This window comes from Globicephala melas, chromosome 9, assembly GCF_963455315.2.
Source record: "Globicephala melas chromosome 9, mGloMel1.2, whole genome shotgun sequence".
Classification (NCBI taxonomy): domain Eukaryota; kingdom Metazoa; phylum Chordata; class Mammalia; order Artiodactyla; family Delphinidae; genus Globicephala; species Globicephala melas.
Window position 1 is genome coordinate 45,720,302 of NC_083322.1, and position 24,220 is coordinate 45,744,521.

General features: G+C 39.4%; 1 protein-coding gene across 2 annotated transcripts in view; it reads right to left on the bottom strand.

Annotated features, from left to right (window-relative positions):
* The window catches only part of ZNRF2 (zinc and ring finger 2), a 104,910-nt gene extending 83,216 nt beyond the window's left edge, over nucleotides 1–21,694 (bottom strand). Inside the window, exon 1 of one of the 2 annotated variants that reach the window (XR_011377725.1) lies at nucleotides 20,382–21,694. Coding sequence is in view for 1 of the 2 variants with exons in the window: in XM_030857452.3 (XP_030713312.1) it covers nucleotides 20,382–20,832 (451 nt within the window). In the remaining variant the exon portion in view is untranslated. The remainder of the gene's footprint in view (nucleotides 1–20,381) is intronic. The other variant, XM_030857452.3, reaches the window with a different exon arrangement.
* Nucleotides 21,695–24,220: the final 2,526 nt, after the last annotated feature.

Consider the following 24,220-nt stretch of genomic DNA (forward strand, 5'->3'; position numbering starts at 1 on the left):
TTTGATCAGGAAAACACTAGCATCATAATCTAACATAAAAGTTCTACAAGTTTACATCTCAAGGCAAAATGGGATTGCAAATCACCTAACAACGAGAATACTAGGTGTGATTCTCGGACCAGCAGCATCAGCAGCACCTCGAAACTCATTAGAAACACAAATTCTCAGACCCCATTGCAAACTTACTGAATCAAAAACTCTGGGGGTGGGGGTGAGTCTCATGCCCACTAAAGTTTGAGAGCCACAGAACATCAATAAAGGACTAATGAAAAAAAGAGTCAAATGACTGAACTAATTTGGGAAATACTGAATTAAAATGAGTTAACCAGATTTTTTTAACCGCAGAACTTTGTTATAAAACATGCTTGGGGGGCTTCCCTGGTGGCCAAGTGGTTAAGAATCCGCCTGCCAATGCAGGGGACATGGGTTCAAACCCTGGTCTGGGAAGATCCCACATTCCACAGAGCAACTAAGCCCGTGCGTCACAACTACTGAGCCTGCGCTCTACAGCCCACGAGCCACAACTACTGAGCGCACGCGCCACAACTACTGAAGCCTGCACGCCTAGAGCCCGTGCTCCGCAACAAGAAAAGCCCCGGCAATGAGAAGCCCGCGCACCGCAACGAAGAGTAGCCCCTGCTCGCCACGACTAGAGAAAGCAAACGCGCAGCAATGACGACACAATGCAGCCAAAAAAAACCTCCAAAACTTGCTTAGCTACAGGACTGTCTCTTCCAGGAGAATCTTATGGGACCAGTGTTTAATAGGATTAAACTCTCAATGATACTGTCCCAAAGCAGATTTTGCTCCATGGGGCCTGAGGGCTAAAGGCACACACCTGAAGTCAGATAAACTTAAGTATGAAAGTGAGCTCTGAAAGTATGAGTAATGGTAGTACAGGAGTAGTAATAGTAAGAATAGCAATGATGATGATACTACTACCAATACTACTACCAGTTCTTTTCTGTTTATAAAAGGTATACAGGTATTACTATAAGAAAACATATGACAAAACCTAAGAAGAAAATATAATAGCAGTATTCCTACCAGCCAGATAACCAGTATTTAGTATATGGATATTACCTTCTGGTCTTTTTTCCTTATGGACACAGATATACATGAATTTGGTAACAAAATTACCAAAACAAAACCCATACTACTTTACACTTATTTTCACAGTGTTATATTTTTGTTTCCAAACAATCTGTCCACTAGACTTCTTGAGGACAAAAGTTGTTTTCACCTTTGCATTCTCAGTACCAGAAAGCCTACCAAGCCTATTGCAGCTGGTACTGAATATTTTTCGACTGAGTGAATAAGAAACAAAGAAAAATCAGATGCACAGACTGTGTATGATAATGAGAACAGTTTGAGTTTCCTCCATACTCAATTTTAAAGCCAGCTAACATACAAAAGAATATCTAAGTGCTGTGCTTTGGCTTATAAAAGTCCACTGTCACATTTTCATATATAGTGTAAGAAATACTTTTTTTCTAGTCCTTGCCACTTTATAAAACTACTTTCTTAAAAAAAACCCCTTAAGACATTAAGTATGTGGATACATAGCAAAAGCAAGAATAACGTCTATGGAGTGATAGACAATTTGGTCCCCAACGGACCTCAACTTTCTGTGGCGGAAGCTTGTCAGATTTCTCAAATTCCTCCAGAGCTCTTGACTCTCCGACAGAGGAAGATTGCTTTCAGAACACCAAGGAATAATGCTGACAGAACTAGTTCACCACCCCCTCTGAAAAAAGTGAAACCACCTCCTTCTCTGAACGAGCAACAACATGCCCCTTTCTATCATTAGGACTCTCTTTAGTGAACTAACCTACAAGAGGATACTCCTCTAGGCTGTTGTCCTAATCATTTGTTCTTATACAGCAAATTTAATTACCTTTTTGGAGTTTGTAATAATGGGAACTGTCTGCACTAGTATATTCAAATCCAAGACATGGACATAATTGTAATTGTTTTTATAAGCCTCATTATTCTTTAGTCTATCCTGGAAATTGAAGCCCAAGAGAATGAAAGATGAAGGTCATAAAACAAGTTTTTTGACCTCAAAGTAGAACTTTTCTCACCATAACCAATGACCCTTCCAAAAATATTTAATATATAAAAAGTGAATGCAGCTAAGCATGCCCCAGATTGCTTTTAGGAATTTTAGTCAGGCCCTTTTACTAGCTTTTTAAGAATACTCTTCTCCATAGGTACTAAAGGAATCCCTAGGCTGAGGTTCTGCCATCCTAATCACCTTTCTCAATCCATGTAGCTTAACACATGCATCATATAAAAAATGAGCAGATCCTCCTGTTCTCATCCTTGGTGAATACGGAATCCATATTCAAGACTTGGTACATCTGTCTCATTGTCACAACAGCCGTAAGAACTCCTTTTTCTGGTTCTTCTTGCATAAGACTGGAATTTCTACAATCTAGCTGTTATTTTAGATTACAGTTAAGTTGCACACAAAACTTAGTATGATCTTTGACTCATTTATACTTCCTGGACTCATATATGAAAATGAAATACATACACAGAAAGAAAAGTATGTGTCTAGCCATTGTCTACTTAATTTTTAAAAGATTTAGACTAAACCAAAAACATAATAAATTCCCAACTCCTGCATCTTTGTTCAACCACTTCCCTACATTCCTTGGACAAGTTAAATTTCTCCCATGCTTAGAAATACTGATCCTAAAAAAACAAAGTTTCCTGAACTTTGTCCTTTTCCTGAGAATTGACAATTTGCAAATAAATTAACCACTATATCCCACTTTGATATAGTGTATACCATCTAAAACATTTAGTATCATTCAAAAACTTTGCCAATGGACAAAGTATAAGGATAAATAAATTTAAGCATTAATTTTAAAATTGTTTCTCTTTGAGATATTTATACACTTAAGTATTCTATTATAAATCTATCATTAGTTAAACACTTTGGGTGTTCTTAGGCTTAGTGTCCACACATTACGGTGTTACTGTACAGTATCTGATTAGGGAAGGAGTAGCGTGAAAGGGATAGAGAAAATGTGAGTGGCAAGACAGAATTTTATTAACCTTTACAATGTCTCCCATTTTTAACTTACTTTACAATTACCCCAAACCCTCAACATGAAAAAGTACGTGTTATATGACTCCATTTATATGAAGTTAAAGTACAGGCAAAACTAATCTATGATGATAGAAATAGGTAGTACTAATCAGCCTCTTGGAAGTAGTGTGGAAATGACTGAGAAGGAGCATAAGAGAACTTCTGGGGATGAAAAGAGTGTTCCCTACTTTGACAGTGTGTTGGTTACACAGTGTATTGTCAAAATATTTGTCAAAACTCTTCAAATGCACACTTAGGATCTGTGCATTCCATCATATGCAAAATTTAAAAAAAGGGGGAAAAGTAGTTGCTTCCTTTCCACAAAGAGGTCAGTTCCCAACAATAATAAAATTAGAGAAGGCTCAGGGGAAAAAAAAGGAGAAAAAAGACAGAAAAGAACATGACAATTACCCAGCTTGATGAAAACAGGGTCCATGTTACAATTACTACTATCAGCACCGAGTATATAACAGAAGCTCAATAATTTGTTTTACACATAAAATTTCAAGTATTATAATAATAGAACTATATAAAAACATCAGAGAGCTTTACAAAAAAAGTCAAGAATTTAATCAGAGATGAAAAAAATTCACAGACCAATGGTTCTTAAATCAATTTAGGATGACAGACCCCTTTGAGAATCTGATGAAATCTATGGATTATTCCTACTGAAAAATGAACATAAACCACAAAATTTTGTATGTAATTTCAAAAGCTTTATGGGCCATCTGAAGTTTATCCATGAAATACTCTGGGACCTACTGACTGTAAGCAAAGAATCTCTGTAACTAGACAATTTCAATATTTAATTTAATATGAATAAAAATTGTTCAATAGACTACAACAGATGATCACTGCATTTTTTTCTTTTGTTCGTAGGTTTTTAAAATTTTACCAGCTCACTCATTTTTATTGTTTCACAGAAGATTTCAAAAATACTCATTTAACCATCTTTTAGATAAAGAATTCTTTATAACTTTCTTTTAGGTACAATAGCTATCTCAAAGTACTTTCTTTACAGTTCTAACTCAATCATTGTTCTTTCTCTCCTATTGGTAACATATTATATAACTAAAAATACTGCATTTTCCTTAAACAATAAGGATATTCAAGACTTATCATAGTGTGGCAGGCAGAATAATGGCCCTCCAAAGATGTCTACAGCCTTATCTCTGGAACCGTGCTAGGTTACATGGCAAAGTAGAATTAAGGTTGCAGATGGAATAAAGGTTGCTAATTATGTTCTTAAAATAGGGAGATTATTCTAGATTATCTAGCTAGGCCTAACTTAATCACAAGGGTCCTTAAAATGTGGAAGAGTGACGCAGAAGAGTCAAAACCAGGGAGCTGGCAGTATGAGAAAGACTTGGCCCAATGTTGCTCACTTTGAAGGTGGAGGAAGGGGTCATAAGCCAAAAAATGAAGGTGGTCTCTAGAAGCCAGAAAAGGCAAGTAACAGGTTCTCCCTTAGAACCTCCAGAATCAACCTGCTAACACTTTGCTTTGAGCCCCGTGAGACCTATTGTGTACCTCTGACCTCCATAACTATAAGATAATAAATGTGTGGTTTTAAGTCACCATGCAGTCCCTGGTGGTCCAGTGACTAAGACTCCACTCTCCCAATGCAAGGGGCCTGGGTTCAATCCCGGTCAGGGAGCTAAATCCCACATACAGCAACTAAAGATCCCACAGGCTGCAACTAAGACCCAACGCAGCCAAATAAATAAATATTAAGTCACCATGCTTACGGTAACTTGTTACAGCATCCATAGGAAAATAACACACATGGTGAAATGAAAAAAAGCACTGAACTGATTCAGAGTCATTATGAACTAACTAATAACTTTTAAGTCATTATACCACTTAAAAGCCAAATTTCTTAACATCTCAGAGCTTCAGTCTTCTCATTTATAAACGGAGGAAATTATGTTCTCTGACTCTTGCAAAGTGTTACTCAAAGATATAGAGTACGTAAATATGCTTTTATAAACTATAAAATATCTACAGATATGATAGCAAAATTATACAAAATCAATATGAACATGATAACATTCATGCTATCATATTAAAATATATTCAATACATACACAACTAAGAGTTCTAGAAACAAAGCTTGATTAATATTTATTGGGGCTATTTATAATATGTGTTTTTCAAAGTTTTGTGCCAAAAAAAATCAGCATTTAAACTTCTAAAATATCTTTTCAGTGGTAAAGTTTTAAATAGGAAGAACTAAGTCTTCTACTACATACTTCTATATTCCATAAAGAACATACCACATAGCAATTTATAAAGATGCTATACATATAATAAATTATAATAGAGAAATTAATATTTATAGAATTATGTCACTTGGAGTTATGGACATTTCTAAATCATCTTTAATAAAACAGAAGAGGGATGATGTGGATAAATACCATCCACAGAATTTTTAAGAATTAGTGATTACTTTCGGACTTCTCCCATCATACTGCCACAATATTCTCCTCTTCTTCTTACTCTTAATTACTCTTTAAAGGAGTTCAAGTGTTCCAAAAAATGGGAAAGAGACAGCCAAGGGCCCATATAATTTAAATCTCTATTAAATTAGACCCAATATATCTAAGATATTTAAAAATCACCAAAAAATCTTGCCATTAATAAAGACCCTTTCTTCATTTATAGGAAGCAGTAGACTTTTAAGTACCATTTTAATAATTTAAATTCATAACCCTGCACCATTAGAATTGACACAATAAATCTAATTCATAAAAATTTAATCTTAGAAGTCAACAGCCTGGGAGGAAATATTTAAAACATATAAACAGCCAAAGACTAATCTGTAGAATATATAGTAAACTACAAATCAATATAAAATAGATGAACAACCCAACAGAAAAATGGGCAGTCACTGAGTAGGCAAGTCAAAAAATATACATGGCTAGTAATAAACACATGGAAAAATGCTCATTTTCACCAGCAATCAGGAAATGCAAATCAAAATTTTTCAAGTGAAATGGAAGAAAAAATAATAACATCTAACACCAGCAGAGCTATAGAAAATTTAGTACTGTCATACACTGGTGCAGAATATATTACTAATGCCTTTGAGGGGGGTTTCAATATCTATTAATAATTTTCAACCAGAAAATTCTACTTCTGGGAATCTGTTGTATAATAAAGAACCTGTCCGGTCTTGGTTCCTGGGTTCCTAACACAGAGCTTCTAAAACCCTTGGAATTTTCTCAGTGATAAGAGTGTTTTCATTATTCATTAGCCCCTTGGATGGCACCTGACTTTATGCTAATGAGATTATTCAGAATGGAGTTAATCATCAGAAAGACCAACCACTAGAGAAAAGGGATGGGGGCTTTGAGCCAGGTCAATCTCTGCAGAGGAGAAATGCAGGTGGCCTAGGGACCCCCAAAGAGTGCCTGACATCTGAAGTGAGGGCAGTCTTCTCAGGTCAGTGCCCTTAAACCTGTTGAGTCTGACACTAACTCCAGCTGGTTGGTGTCATTGTAGTATCCACCTGAGAAAAATCTGTACATATGTACATATTCATAAAGATGTTTATCCCAACACTGGAAAAGTATAAACATCCTAAATGCTTACCAATAGAAGAATGGTTAAATAAGCTACGGTTCGTGCATATTATGGAACAGTAAGTAGGTAGCAGTTAAAAAAAAAAGTTACATTTCCATGTCCTCCCACATAAAAACCTCTTAAACACATTAAAGAGAAAAAAGCAGGGTTTACAAGAATATAGTATGACCACATATTGTTATTCTTAACAATAACAGCCTCCCTTGCAAAATCATATACAAAACTGGTTTTCTCTGTACTTGTAAGTGAATCTGTCAAAAACGTTAGGAAGTATACATACAAAAAATGATAACAGTGACATTTGAGGGGAGAATGAGATCACCAGAGGAGGACTGAAAAGGACTTACATTTCATCTGAACTGTCTAAATTTCATAGAAATGGATTCATATTTCTTCTGCAATTAAAAAAGAGAACTTGCAGTTAATGGCTAAGACTCTGCACTCCCAACGCAGGGGGCCCGGGTTCGATCCCTGGTCAGGGAATTAGATCCCGCATGCTGCAACTAAGAGTTAGCATGCCACACTAAGAGTTTGCATGCGGCAATTAAAGAACCCACATGCCGCAACTAAAAAGATGCCATGTGCTGCAATTAAGACCCAGCGCAGCCAAATAAATAAATAAATATTGTTTTTAAAAAAGGATGACTGCCTGAACATGTTTACCAGCCTCTATTCAGTCCACACATCCTAACTAAAATCATTATAAATGTATTTTTTAAGGGAATAAGCCTGTAAAAGGATGGAGTAAATAAATTAAAAAAAAAAAAAAAGCAATGCCATCCATTAGACTATAGAAAGAAAATAAATGAGTGGTAACTTTCACCACAGAACCAGGAAAGCAGAGTAGCAACCTGATCTACACCAAGCACGAGAATTTGCAGGCAGGCAGAAGAGGACAAAAAAGAGTAAGATTCACTGCAAGTCCATGTAAGAAGCAGTGAGAGCCCCCCAGTTGTCCTCCCTGACTTCAAACAACTAGGCAACTGTTCCTTCTCAACCCTAGCACTACAGGTTTGAAGAGGGAAGTTTCTGGACTTGGGGACAACAGGAATAGCTAAAGGCAGAGGTACCTACTGATACTGAATATGAAGATTAAATGAAAGTACCATATTGAGCATTAAGTCTCCCAACTTTCTTCTCAATCTGCTCCTAGAACACTGGTATAAAAAAGAATGTCGGGCTTCCCTGGTGGCGCAGCGGTTGAGAGTCCGCCTGCCGATGAAGGGGACGTCGGTTCGTGCCCCGGTCCGGGAGGGTCCCGCATGCCGCGGAGCGGGCTGGGCCCGTGGGCCATGGCCGCTGAGCCTGCGCGTCCGGAGCCTGTGCTCCGCGACGCGAGAGGCCACAGCAGTGAGAGGCCCGCGTACCACCAAAAAAAAAAAAAAAGTCCTCCAGCTAAGAAAAGAGAAAAGCCATTCTGGAAAATATGACCAGCCAAGAGAAAAGACAGTAATTTACTATTCCTCAGAAAATGGCTCAGATAGATGACCTTACCTGCAGAGAGAGCTTCCAATCAGCTTTTCAGTGCCTTAAAGAATGAGTAACCAGCCAAAGACGATCAAACATTCGAAGAAAGAACCTAATGAATGACTGAAGCTAAACAAAGGGAAAATGCAACTGGGAAGAAACTGATCAAGAAGGAAAAAAAAAAGCATATGCATACACACGTACACAAAAACACATTTTAATATTCTTAGAAAAAGATACTGTACCCACAAAACAAAAATGGAATGTATGAAAAAATTCATTATAAAAAGAAAGCTTTTGGAAAGTAAAAAAGATTACAGAAACAAAAATTCACTAAAAGGTTAGAAATAAAGTTGGGGAAAAAAATCCCCCCAAAAAGAGATTGAAAGAGATATTTTTTTTAAAAAAGAGAGAGAGAAAAGATAAAGCAAAAGATCACTCTAGGGCTTCCCTGGTGGCACAGTGGTTGAGAATCCGCCTGCCAATTCAGGGGACACGGGTTTGATCCCTGGTCCGGGAAGATCCCACATGCCACTGAGCAACTAAGCCTGTGCACCACAACTACTGAGCCTGCACGCCACAACTACTGAGCCTGCGCTCTAGAGCCTGTGAGGCACAACTACTGAGCCCACGTGCCTAGAGCCCATGCTCTGCAACAAGAGAAGCCACCGCGATGAGAAGTCCGTGCACCGCAACGAAGACCCAACACAGCCACAAATAAATTTATTTTTTTAAAAAAAAAGATCACTCTAAGTGTCCAACACTGAAATAATGAGAAAGGAAATTGGAAGAAGACATAATCACAGAAATAATTTTCTAAAAACTACCCAAAATGAAAGAGTGAGCAGATTGAAAGGGCCTGCCAGTATGCAGTGCAATGGATGAACACAGACATATCTTAAGGTATACAATAATGAAATTTTATAACCCTAGGGCTAAAGAAGATCCGAAATGCTTGGGTTGGGGGGTAGGGGGAGATGTTTCACACAAAGGATCAAAAACCAGAATGACATGGGTGTGCTCAACAGCAACACCAGAAGCCAGAAAACAACAGAGCAAATTTAAAACATTAAAATTCTGAGGAAAAATAATTTCCAACCTAGAATTCTATATCAAGTCAAACTGTCAATCAAGAGTGAGGGCAGAAATAAAATATTTTCTTTCAGACACTGAAGTCTTAATGTCTTTTACTTTACACACATTCTTTCTCAGTAAGACACAGAAGAGTGTGTTCTACTAAAAACAGTGTAATACATGAAGAAAGAAAAGACATGAGACCAAGGAACTAGGAGATTTAACCTGAGAGAAAAATGAAACTCCCAGAATGATAATGAACAGAGACCTCCCCCAATAACTAATTCAGAATGCGGTTGGTCAGAAGGCCCCAGAAGAGATTTAACAAGAACATGAAATTCACAGAATACATAGCTTATGAACAAATGTAAATATACAACTGAGGGAGGGTTTGGCGACTACATGCAAAACTAAACAAAAATTTTTTTTAAATTGTACAGGAAAAGAAAAGCAGCCAACTGTGAACAGGATGCTGAATTAGTAGAAGTTAATTACTAAGATACAGAATAAGTAACATTTAAAATACAACAAATGCAGGTAGTTCATCTAACTTGATTCACATCTGCAAATAACTAAGGAAATTATCTACCCTACACACTTCTTATGAGACGCAAATGAGTTAGTGCTTGTGAAATCACTTTCCAAATCCATAAATTAATACGTAATAGTATTAGTTCTATGTTTAAAAAGACACTAAAAGTGGTCTATAATATTAAATATTCTTCATTTACATTTTTTCTTAAGGAAACTAATGACATCCCTCCGAAGAACTCTTTAAGTGGCAAGATGGTGGAAAGAGTGAAACATGGGAGTTACTAAGGAACTGAGATTTCAAGGTGACCAGATGTACTTTTTGAAGACATGTTATAATAGACAGGAAATCTGAAAAATTCCAAATCAAGACCTTAGAGATCTCAGACCAGAGCATGTCAAAAGACCAGCAAAGCAGTATATTCCTTTATCAAATGCCATGTCAACCAGGTTGCCTGAGATGCAGTAAATCATACAACATAAAAATGCTAAGTTTCTCAGATACTTCCCTGGAGAAGTAGCATACACTTAACAAAAGGACTGACCTGCCTTAACTTCTCACCAACCATCTCCCCCAACCATCTCCAACCACCCACAAAACATATTCAGACTGATTAAGAATGTTTTGTAGCACAGTCAAATGGTTATGAAAAAAAGAGCTATTATTAAGCACAGCATAATTTTATTTCTAAGACAACTTTATGATTGTCCCCATTTGTATAGTCCACATTATACCTATTTTCTTTGGCTCAAAAATTCAGTTTATACATACCTACTTTACACAAATAAAAACATAACACTTCTCTCTGGAGAAATAAGTTTTTATATATGATGTAAATAAACAATAATTTTGGTGATCATTAGCCTTGTTATCAAATACAAAATGTATCTTTAGAACACTGAATATTTACGAAGTTTTTACCATCTGACTAACACAGTAAATGCACTGTAAAACTTAATTCAGACATTCAGGGGAGATTCGTGGAAACAGAGACATATAGAAAAATTAAAACTAAAATTTTGGATTTTTTTTACAAAATCTGAGAAGTTGAGAAGAGTAAAGGACATGGTCTTCCTGAAGAGGGTGAGAATGAGAAGAGGGATGTGAGTCTTGAATGTCTTCATTTTTGATGGAGGTTCAAATGTTAGTTTAAAATAATGATATACCTTATACAGATTACTTTAAGCCTCACAATACCACAAAACAAGATTTTTATCCTGATTTTAGAGATGAAAAAACTAAGGTAAGCAGGGATTAAATAACTTGCTTAAGGTCACACAGTATGGATGGACTTAATCCAGGCAGCCTGACTTGAAAACCCAAACTCTTCCCCATAATAACAGAATACCGCCTGCACATACAGAGAGAGCATTCCATCTCCTACACTTCGGTGACTGATTTATGGATAGGCACAGAACTCAAATCAGAGTCCTTCTGCTGGAGCTGGAGGGAAATATACCCTTCAGGCCACTCAGATAACATGTGGATGGAAGTAAGGGTGAGCCTTCAGGCCATCAGCTTAAAGAAGGCCTAATAATCAATACAAGAGGATAAAACTAGGTAACAAGTAAAAGGAAACCAGGGTGTGGATGTGCACGCACACACACAGAATTGCTCAATTTCAGCTCCACGGACCCTGGTTCCCGAACTTGTTCCTTTGATTCTGTGGGCTATTTTAGGATCCTTTCTAATAATTTGAGACAATATACTGTTTTTCCATTTAATGCTATTTTGCATTGTATATCTATCATGTGCAGTTGAAAAAGTCTTCAGAGTCTCTGACTACAATGTAATATTCCTAGTTAATACTAGAGCTGTGCAGCATTGGTGATATAGTGGTGTGCACAGCTGCCTTCCTAGTTGACACCAGAAATAACAAAAGGGTAGCAAGAACAACAACAGTAAATTTACCACCTAAAAATTTACCACAGCTACACTTTAAAATAACTCCCAGGTTAAAGAAAAAAATCTAAATGTAGTTAATATAATTATTCCTCAATAGAGCTGACTTAAAATGAAAAAAGTATACTTAATGACAATGAAAATACTAAATGTCTAAAGCTGTGGGAAGTAACTGTATGTACTGAAGAGTAATCATAGCCTTAAATGCTTTTATTATTTAAAAAAAAGAAAAATAAATGAACTAAGAAGCTAAGAGAAAATAAAATTAACTACAAAATGAGAAAGAAACTAAAAGATAAAACAACTAATGAAATAAAAATCAATAATAAAAATAGTAACATTTATTGTTCAAACCAAGACCTGGCTCTTTCAAACAAATTACATGTAACAACCCACTATATATATATATATACACACACACACACACACACACACACACACCACACACACAGATATATATATGGTTTCTTTGTTCTTTTTCTCAGCTCACATGTATACAAATAGGATAAATTAATGAACTATCACGGACTACTCACAATTCAAGCAAAAATTAGGAATTTATTAAATTCCTAATGGTCAAAATTTACTAAATTCAAATGATGCAATGTACTTACTCTTTTTTTTGATATACTAAATTTCTTTATTGTAAAAATAAAAAAGAGAGAGAGAGAGAGGGAGCACACACACACACTGAATAAAATAATGGTTCTGACAGCTATTACTCGAAATGCACCTACCAATATGCACTTGTTAAGTACCAAAAACCTCATTTGAGTTTTCATGGGAAGAAAAAAAAAATGATATGGATAGTCCTAAAAATTATACCTTGCTTGAAGAAGCTGCCCCTTCTAAAGGGCAATTTCAGCAATAAAGATCAAATGTCTTGAACAAATGCATATCTTTGGTTCTAACGATTCCTTGTCTCTGATAAATTTCTAAGAACTGGAGAAATATAACAATTTGCATGCCAGGATTTTGACAGCAATAGTACGTTTAATAGTACCACCAAACTGCAAACTAACTGCAGTTGACCACTGAACAACACAAGTTTGAACTGTGGGAGTCAAATTATCCATGGACTTTCCTCAATATAGTAAATACTGCAGTACACCATCTGCAGTTGGTTGACCCCCCACACCTAACCGTGGATGTGGAGGAATGGCGATTTCAGAGGGGGGTACAAATGAAAATGGACTGCCCAGAGCACCTGTACCCTTAACCCACACGTTGTTCAAGGGTTGGCTAATCCTTCACTCCTCTGCATCTAATCCAGTTGGTTCCATCTTCAAAGAATCGGATATCTAGAGTCTGGCAACTCTTCACCAACGCCAGTGCCGCCACCCTGTCCAAGCCATTGTTATCTCTTGCCAAGAGTTTTTGCATCTTTGCTCGACTCTTGGTCTCTAGGGTCTACTCCCACACAGCGGCCAGAGCAATCCTTTAAGAGCCTAAGTCAGGTTACATCAATCTTCTCAAAAAAACTCTCTAATGCTTCCCCATCTCTAAAACAAAACTCTAAAAACCAGGTCAATGGTTATGAGGCATTTCATGAGACTGCCCCACCCCACTCCTCTCATCTTCTACCACCCTCTGCACTCCAACTACACTGGTTTCATAGCTGTCCCCAGAACACATCAGGAACATTCATTACAATCACACCTTTGTACCTTTCTAGTTACTGTTCTTCTGCCTGGGTTTGCTTCTCCCCTAGAGATCCTTCATGGCTTACTCCCTAAGTCTCTGCTTGAATGTCACCTTATCAGAGAGGTTATCCCTAAAACCCTATTTAAAATAGGGACAAATCTCCACCCCACAATCTCCATCTACCTTTCCACTCCATTTTCTCCATCACATTCTACGCCCTCTGACACACTATATATCTTACTTGTTTGTTTACTGTCTCCCCCAAGCAGAATATAAGGCTCATGAAAGCACGGAGCTTTCTTCACTTCTAAATCCTCAGGACAGTGCAAGGCAAAGTAGGTCTTCATTAAATATTTATTGAATGAATTCTGGAGTAGCAGGCAGTCATTAAAAATAATGCTGTAAAAAAAAATGATAGAAGAAACTGATGAAGTAGAAAGAGCATTTTATCAAGGAATATGTAACCCATGGATCAAAGAAGAAATCACAAGGGAAATTAGAAAAAATTTTTAACTGAATGTTAACAAAACACTTCAAAATTTGTGGCATTCAGCTAAAGCCAATTCTTGGAGGGAAATCTGTAGTTTTAAAATCTTTTATTAGAACATCAGTAAGGTTTAAAATCAAAAGAATATACAAGAATGACTTTCAAATTTTCTATCTAAGACATATATATGGAAAAAACAGACATCAGCAATTTATTCTGGTTATTTCTCATGGTAATATTACAAATGATTTGCAATTGCTTATATGTGCCTTTCTGTATTTTCCACATTTTAGTTTTGTCTAATGAACACATTATTTTAATAAAAAACATTTTAAACCACTTCTTTTCCTTGTGCTTTAATTGTAATCGCTGGCCTCCTACTCTGCCTGTATCTTAAAATTCTTGCTCCCCGGTGTTCCATGCTTGCTCCTCAATTTACATCCATCCCTCAGTATCCTACCCACTGTTCAGCTTCACTTATGATCTGCAAACTGACCATTTCTCAATTTTTTGTAATGTCCTAAATTAGAGACTTACAGTTCCAATTGTTTAAAAGATGCTTCTAGATGGAAATCCTCAAAATTTAACAAGCCTAAAAGGACTCATTATCATTTCCTAAAACTTGTTCTTTTCTTTATTTTTAATATTGGTTAATGACAACACTACACACCCCCGTTCTCAATTCTATCAGTTGTATATTAGAAATTTCAAATCCTCTTCCTCACCTATGCCATGATTTCAATTTAGGCATCCTCCACCAATTATATTCTAATAGAGTCCTAGCTTAGCTTCCTGCTACCACTCTCCCACTCCTAACAAGCAATTTAATCATCATCAGGGCAATTGTATACAGCTTTGAAGGCTGCCATCATATAAACTATGATTGTAATGGTGCCCCTGGCCTGATCATGATACCACCCTGCTTTAAAACTCAGTTAAGTAAAACAAACTTGTAGCACTGTAAAATCCTTCAACAACTGGTTCAAGGCTATTCTTCTAGCTTCATGTTCTCATCTATCATTCCTCTTTGCACCCTACAATCCAGACACACAACTTTTCAAGATTCTGTATCAAAGCCAAGGCTTTTGTGGATTCTTCTTTAGTCTGTACTGTCCTCCCTGCAGAAAACTTCTAAATCCTTCAAAACACAGTTCAAATGTTATCTTCCTCTGTGAGGTATTCTTAGACTGCTCTAGTATTGATACCTCAACAAAGTATTTTGTTAACAGTCCTACTTATTATAGCACCTGTTACAAGTGTATAATCATCTCAAATTCAACTGAGAGCTGAGCAAGAACAGCCAGAAGCCCCATGTTTGTACCCCTGACAACTACAATGCCCAGCCCCTAGGAGGGGCTCGATTCATGTTTACTTAAACAACCCTTAGCACCTACAATATTACAACTTCTTCAAAGTAAATAAATAATGAGTTCAAAAATATGGTTAGAACAATTGTATGTTTAGCTGGTCAACCTAAGTCTATAATCAGTGTGGCCACACGTGATCCCTGCCTCCTGATATTTACACCTTTCTGTCATTCCCTCCCCCTTGAGTATGAGCAGGACCTGTGACTTGTTTATAACCAATGGAATGCAGCAAAGGCAATGGGCTGTGTGTGATTACATGTACATATTTACATAAGAGTGTAGCACCAGCCCATCTTGCTAGTCTCTCCTTTGCTGGCTTTGAAGAAGCAAGTTGGCAAGAGCTTAACAACCATGATGAAATGAACTCTGCCAGCAACCTGAGGAAGGGAGCTTGAAAGCAGACCCTTCCCCAGCCCAGACTCTAGATAAACAACCCAGTCCTGGCCAATACCTTGATTGCAGTCTTGCCGAGGACCCAAACTAAGCTGCACCCAGACTCCTAACCCATGGAAACTGTGAGATCATAAAGATGTGTTGCTTTAGGCAGCTAAATTTGTAGTAATTTAATAAGCAGCATAGAAAACTATCCGCAACTGAATACTATCAAACCTAAGGTATTTCTGAACACTTTTTTTCATACAAAGGGCATGTTTGCCCCAATTTCTAAACACTTAAATAAATGTAGAATAAATTTAATTCATTAATAACACCAGTCAAGTACATACATGCAAAATTAAAACATTTAGGAGGTACTGTGCTACAAAAAGCAGTTCCTATACTTCTTTTTTAACTCATTTGCTAAAATACCCGGTTGTACATATACCCAGTATATACAGTAAGTATAACATTAAGGCAATTCTTACAAAAACAAGATAAATAATAAACTGAAAAAAACTGGTATCTAATTAGTGGTATTGGCAACCAGAAAATAAATAAGAACCTACTTACTTGTTACCAGGCAAAGCAATCAAATTGGAGGCAGACGGAGGACTTGCTGTAGACACTACCTGTGAGTAAAACAACAGAGCTCTTTCTGGCTACGTGGACAGCAAGGCATCAAAAGTACTTAGGTCAGGCAGCTCTCATATCAGATAATGCCCAGTGCAACACAAACCACTCCTCCCTCTGGCACACCTTCCACCTTGCAGTCAAGAAAACTCAAAATACTCCCAAAGCAAAGACTTCCATGGCAGAGTCCACACCTTAGCATAACAAAGCATACAACACAAGGTATCTCCCTAGAGTGTTTAAAGATTCTGTGAGATTACAAGTGAGAAACATTAACCATCAGAGTTCCTGTGGGCTGCTTTTTTGTGTGTGTGGGGGGGGAGGGTGACGGGATAGTGGTTAGAAGAGTCATTTTTCTTAAGAAGAAGCAGACATTTCTCTTCTACCACCCCATAAAAGCCTTCAATTGAATAAAAGAACATTCAGGAATAGAAAGTAGATTAATCACAATATCCCCAGTTCAAACATTTTAGCACTAGATACTAGTAAGAAGTAGTAACTGAGTACAATTCAATACAGTTAATTAATGGAGATAATCTAACACCTGAAAACCCACATCAATCTTGAAGATTAAGAGAAATAAGTCTGCCAAAAGTACAAATTTTATTTAACATATTGTTTTAAGTGATAACCTAAACTCCTTCAATAAAAGGAAGCATGTTTCCTAAGTAACAGGAGGCACCTGAATTACAATCAGACGACTGAAATACTCATAGGCACAACACGCCCAAAGAAACTCAAGCCAATCAATTAGGAGGAGGCCAAAAGCAACCCAGTACCATCAGTAAATTGTCTAGATTAATTCATTTCACCTTTTTACTTCCAAACTCATGGATGTAAGAGAAGCCCACATGGTTTCTCTAGAAATGAACTCCATTGACTGGTACAATTTTATAGTCCAATTTACCTCTGCCATCCTTGCTGGATCATTAAACACTATTTTACCACGCATATAATTGATTTTATGAACATTTAGCAACTTGATAGTGGAAAAAATGTAGACACACAATAGAGCCAAAGAAATCCTAAGATACCACCAAGTCTTTTAAATATTAGACTATTCCCTTAAAGACCTGTTTTAGAACAAACGTGATAAAGAAAAGGCTTTTGTTCACTGTAATAGTATTAAACTCAGCACTCTGAAAAGAATAACAAAAAGAAGAAAAACCTACTTGACCTAAAAACTCCTACATGTTTTATAATCATATTCTGATATACAATAATTCAGTCCTAAGAAGTTCTAGGAAATCTCTGTAAACTGAAATATGTGAATTAAGCACCTCTCTTCTGGTTCTCTAGAGGGAACTAAATAAGAGCGAATATAGCCAAAATACACGTCCCAAAGAGAGAAAAACATAAACCAACACAGAAAACCTCATTTAATTTGGTAATTCATTATGACGGAACTAGTAACAATTCAACTTGTCAGACTTCTAAATTTTTTTTAGAAAGTGGTATTGTTTAGGTTTTCCTTTTCTATAAATTACATGACACCCTCTAAAGAAAGATAATTTTGAATCTTATTAGCACCATATTTCCCTATTAGGAGACAGTAACAATACAAACCTCAATTAAAATAAGTTTTATAAACTTACAGAAATAACTTCCCACTAATTTAGAAATATCCCTTTTCTCAATTTTCAGATGGAGTTACTTTATAATGCCCAAACATCTGTACAACTTGTAACTGAATAAACACATTAACTCTATAATAGATAACTAAAAAATTAACTCAACACGGAGTATAATAAAGCCTAGGTTTTAAAATAATAAGATTCATCACCTGGTTCCCTAAATCTCAGGATGATGACAAACATGCTTCTATTAAGTTTCTCTAATGAGCCCATCCACTGAAATACAGGTAAAAATCTCATTAAAGCAAATGCTGCTGGAAAGGTGCTTTTTCACCTAAGTGTATTCCATCTTCCGGTCTTAACTAGGATTTAAGGTACGCACTTTGATCGGTTCCCATCATTTAATAAGAAAAAGTAATTTGTGATCCTCTTCCAAACTTTCTCAACTGGGGTTCCTCATCTGAATTACCAAACACAAGATTATGTGAATGACTGTTTTCTTAAATTTCCTAAGAAAGATATATAACTAGAAACATTCTAAATGCACAGGAGAAAAAAATTAATTAATTGCATACAATAGATGCCTTAAGACATTAGGGCTCCATTCTCTAGAGACTTGGTTAAGAAAGGCTGCCACAGTTCTCAGTGTCACTGTGCTTCCACCAGGCCCCAGTCATCCTAACCCCCAAAATACTAAAAGGACTAAGTGCACAAATCTAGGAATTTAGATAAGAAAAAAGATAAACGCTTTACTTCTCCAACTTTCAGCAACTAGGTCTTCTTCATTTGCTCTTACTATGAATTAATAGCACAGGTGTCAACTATTTGCCCCTGCTCTGAATGAAACATATTTAAGAAAATAAACCCATACAAATATACTCTTTGTTAAAAGAAATTATCAGCGCTATAAAAAAAACTGAATTAAGACACTCCATCAGTATACCAAAGAAACAAAAACTACTAATTTAACAAACCCTTTCCTATTCTCCCTTCTTTAGCAAGCTTCTAAATATACATAACTGCTAAATGCAAATTTTAATCTTAAAAAGATAATCATTTTTTAAAAACCAGCTTATTAGCCTTTATTCTTGCACTAATCTTCCATTCTCAAGAAACTGTCTTTTGTTATTCTTCGATGTGGTGACTACAGTACCTTCAGCTGTGTTAATTATGAATCACAAATCACAGTATGGTCAGCGCTAATTCTTTTTCTCAAAAACAAAATTTTTTTTAAGGGCTAATCTTAGGAAAAGTCAATTTTTTAGTTACACAGCAGAAATCACTTTAATAACAATTAATTAAAGTAAGGTGACTAGAGAGTTGTTCTACATTTTGAATATACAAACCAGTATTAAGAAGATGGAAAAAACTAGACATGTCATTCCCATTTTTAATTTATGCAAAGGGGAATGCTGATAGTACAGAACAGAGCAGTTAAATTACATTATTGAATATTCCACTTTACCAACCACCTACTCAAATTTCTCACATTTATAAGCACATGAGTAAAAGGGGTACAGAAATGGAAATGATGGTGTTTTCACTATTCATCTGTGCTCAACTGTGAATGCAGATAATATGATGCATAACGCAATGATATGGAAACGTTTATCTTCTATAGTCTGCATCTCTAGCCAGAGTTAACTTCTACTTCTTTTCATGAACTGGGAAGCGAGGGTGTCTTAATTCATTTATCATTAACCGTTTTGACAAAAAGTTCATAAGCATAAAACATAACTGAAGAGGTAGAATTTGTTTTCCTCAGATCAGGGGCACCCTTACCCCTCTGTTTCTACATAAACACATATCGTCTAACTACTAAAATTTCCATTTTTCAGTGTCTTTCCCTGAACTCTAGTGAACATGGCTTTTCAAAAGCACCTAGGGCTTTTACTGCATCTTGCAGGCAGAGTTATGATAATTAATCTCCTTAAGAAATTGTTTTCAATTTTTTAATGCTCTGTCCAAATTAAGCAGGATTCATATTAACCATTATCTAAAGTAGCAGTTTACTGGGGTTTAAAAATATACATTTCATTAACACATTCATCCAATTAAAGTGTACGCAACAGGTGGGATTATTTACACAGATATAAGAATTACAGTTTTATATATTAACAGTCACTCCAAAGACGATAACTCCCTTCTTCTTCAAATACTCATCTGTTCATTTCAGACTCTGACTTTTGGCCTTTAAAAACTGCTCACCACTCGAGTCACCAGATAGAACTACATTTAGCAACGGGTCTTCTCCTGACTTCCTGCTACTAAAACCCACAAGCACCAGGGCTGTTGCGTCGGTTTGTTTTAAAAACACTATTAGCTCCCTTCACCTCCGGGGGGCAAACAAGGTCCTTCTGGACTAAGGAGCCGCGAAGAGGTGAGGGTGCACTTTGTGTTAAAAACAAACAAACAAACACAAGGGTCGCGCGGCAGCGGCGCTGCAGGGGTTAAGAGGCGATCTCTCTCTCTCTCTCTCTCTCTCTCTCTCTCTCTCTCCCCCCCTCAAGAGGGGTGACCCGGCCCGACAGAGCGGCGAACCCCCGGCGCCCAAGCTGAAGGAGAAAAGGAGAAGGGTAAAAATAAGCGCAGCCGCGGCCCACGTGCCGCCCGCGGGAGCCAAGGAGGGAAGGGGCCGTACCTCCAAACATGTGCGGCGAGAGGTGAGCTGGTAAGGAGCCGATCACCAGGCGTGGGCCGCCGGGACCCCCGCCCGCCGGCCGGTCCCTGCCGCCGCCGCCGCCGTCCTCGGGGCTGCTGTGAACCGAGTCCTGGGAGCCGTACGGGCCGCTGCTGCTGTTGGGGATGCTGAAGGTGGACTGCGCCGCGCGGGCCCCCGCCGCCACGGTCCCCACGGCCCCGCCTAGGGAGCGGCTGCGTGGGGCCGCCGAGGCCGCCGCGGCGCCACCGGAGGCGCTGGGCTGGTGCGCGCCGGGCACCTGAGCCGGAAACCTCCCGGCGGCCGCGGCTCGCGCCCCGCCGCCCGCGGTCCCGTTGGCCCCTCCGCTGCTGCTGCTGGAAGGTAAATCCGAGCCCGAGTACGCGCGGGTGCGGCCGTTAGCAGCGGCCGGGCCGCTCTGCTTGGCGCCCATGTCCGCCCTGTCCCGGGCCGGGCCCGCGCGCAGCGCCCGGAGCGCCGGGAGGGGGGGAGCGAGCGCGTGAGCGAGAGGGCAGGGTCGAGGCGCCGAGGCCGGCGCAGACAGAAGCCCGCACGTCCAGGGCCGCAGCCCGGCGCCCCGAGGGGCGGTCTGCGCCCAGCGCGCTCTTCTCGGGGTTGGCGGGCGAGACCTGCTGCCTGACAGGGGGCGCGGGAGACGAGGAGAGACGGAGAGGAAGGAGGTCCCGGCTCCCGTGGGCGCCGCTCGCTGGCTCCAGCGGGAGGGGCGGCTCAGGTGGCTGCGCGGCTGCCGCTGCTTTCGGTTCTAGTGCGCCGCGACGGGCCGCTGCCGCTCTCTGCCGCCGCCGCGCTCTGCGCCGAGAGCCTCGGCACCGCCTCCTCCCGGGCGGCCGCCGCTACCGCCGCCATCCTCCTGCTCCCACGGCGGCTCGCGGGTGAGTGGGAGGCGCCCGCCCAGACTCAGCCAAGGCCACCTTCCCTCCTCCCCCAGCCACCCAGCTGTTATTAACGGAGAAGGAGGAAAACCGGGTGGCGCGTGAGGGGAGGACGCCGGAGGGGAGGGAGGAGCGGCGCGTGCTTCCCGACAACCGTCACCGCGCTCCCCCGGTGAAGGAGGGGCGGGGGTGGGGGGGGTAGGTGGGACACGAAGGTAGGGGTGCCCAAGAGGGGAGGAGGTTCAGCGGCCCTCTCACCGGAAGGCGGAGAAGCTGCGCTGCTCCGGGATGCGCCAGGGCCGGAGTGTTTGGGTCGCGCGCGGTGACCCCGCCCCCTGGCGCCGCCCAGCGGATTGGCTCCCGCCAGCCTGGCCCCGCCTCCCCCAGCCGCGGCCTTCCCGCTTCGGCCTTGTCTCGCCTAGGTGCCTTGGTGTGGTAGGTGCTGCCACCCGCGGAATCGGTGATGGACAGGTCGCTGGCCCCGCCCTCTCATGCAGGGCGCGCGCCTCCTCTCCAGCGCAGGGCCTACGCCGATTGGAGGGACTGAGCCCCTCGGAGCGCCAACCAGAAGGCGGCCCCTCCTGCCGCACGTGGCCCTCGGACGCCGGACCTGACCGTGGGTCTACTTCAGCTTTTTCCAGCTGGGGCTGGGAATGGCTCGGTCCTGTGTCCCGAGTCATTTAGTTTGGGTGGGTGTCAACTTCCTCCTTGGTGTTACTCCGAGTGTGTCGTTTAAATAAAACAGAAGCTCACCAATGCTGATGATAAAAGACTGAAAACAAAAGAAAGAACAGAGGAGGCATAAGCCAACTTGATCTGAATTAGATCTATCCCATTTAAACACTCTGAGTGTGAAAAAAGCACAGAGTTGATAGAACTAAGGATAATCCAGCCTGATCTTCAGTTGTAGGGCAAAAACTGTGGCACAGAGAAAGCACCCGATTCAGGAGACCTGGGGTCTAGGTCTGGGACCAAAACTAAGTTACGTGTAATAAGCAAATTATTTTACCTTTTTGAACTTTAGTTTCCTTACCTGGGATCTTGGTATCAAATCTCGAGGGTACCTGCTGTTTTAAAATCCTGTAATTTCTCTAAAATGGCAATTAATAAAATTCTCACTCCATTCATAACTGTAATGTGGTGTCTTGGTAGCAAAGCATGGTCTGGATACCCAGTGGACAGCCTGCTCTGACCCTCCCATTTTTAAAATGCCTAAAAGTGTCCTCTATATGAAAATAATTGCAACGGGTGTTTTTTGTACAAAGTGCAGACGTAAATACTTTGTCGTTTTTCCATATTTGTAATGAGTCATTTATGTTATCATTTTTATCAAGCTTTGTAATGATTTTTATCACTCTTTGAGGTATGAGAATCAAGTTTTTAAACAGAAGTGAAGGATATATGTATAGATATTGATGTATTGTGTGTGTGTGTGTATATATGTATACACACACACAAAGCTACTCAATTCAAATCTAACATTCTTTCATCTTGGGTATGAGCTTACTGAAACCAACGTTTACTTGGTAAGCAAAGAAAAGTTTGAAATGCCAAAGTGTTACCAGAATGACAAGCTCTCATTTAAGAAGGCATCTAGTGATTTGATCCGATTTAACTTTTATTGAATGAGGCCTTGGGTGCAGAACTGTGGTTCAGCAGGAATTTGTCACCAATATGGCAAGAACTTACTGTTAATAGAGAAAAGTAATAAACTATGATTTTTAAAAAGGAGTAAAAGACTTTTGCAAGTCTCTGAGGAGCTAACAACTGATAAAGAGTTTCATACTCATCATTATATACTCTATCATGTATAAAATTTTATACATCGTTTATACATTATGCATTTTAAAAGTTTAGATAACTATAATATGGAATAAACCCCATTTATTAGTTAAAACTATTCAATGGAAATCTTTAACTCTGTGACTCTTACTCATATCCAGATTTAGTTATACTTTGCTTCATCACATCCAAACCTATATTTTTAAGTGATTTTTACCCAGACATTAATTACACCTGAAAAGCACTCAACATTTATTCATTTATTCCTACCTAGGAAAAAAATCCCCTTATAGTGCCAGGTTTCCAGCATTCACACCACTCACAACAGTTGGAATTTTACATTTGTTTGATTATTGATGTCCGTTCCTCACAAGACTATAAGTTCCATGAGGGCATGGAAAGTGGTTTTTTGGCTCACCGTTGCAGTGCTTGGCACGCAGTAACCTCTAGGTAAGTAGTTGTTGAATAAATGAGTAGTGAGAAGGCCATTTACAGGCTGAACATTGGATACAGAGGATAAAAATTGGAGTTGGATAAAAATTCATTCAGCTCAAAGATATGTGCTTTGTGTTCCTCAGTGCCGGGGACAGCATCTTAGTCAAGGCAGGCTAAGCCACGCAGTGGAAACAAGCCCCTCAGCCTCAGGGTCTTGATGGAATGAAAGCACGTTACAAGTTCACTTGGTACACCCTCTCATCTCCCTCCGAACGGTTCCCCACTTAAGTGGCAATCCTGGGTATCTCTTCTCCAAGCGGTGACTCAGGGACCCAGGCTCTTATCTAGTGCTAAGCAGGCCCCTGGGTCCCTCACAGAGTCCGTCACTAGATCCTGTGCACCTGGCTGCCCAAAGAAAAGGGGCAGATATTGGAAGAAGTTTTGGCCAAGCCTGGAAGGGTTTGCATCCCTCTGCCCACTATCCATGTTGGCAGAAATCGGTCACATAGGCAAACCTACCTGCAAAGGGGTCAGAAAATGTGGTTTTGTGTGTGTGTCCAGGAAGAGAAAGAAAAAAATTTTGGCAAGCACATAGCAAGCGTGTCTTTGCCACACACACGAACAATTGTCTGGCTATCGAGTATCTAAGCTAAATATGAAATCTTAGTAAAACATTTTACAATAAACAAAGTTACATGAAAAAATTCAAGT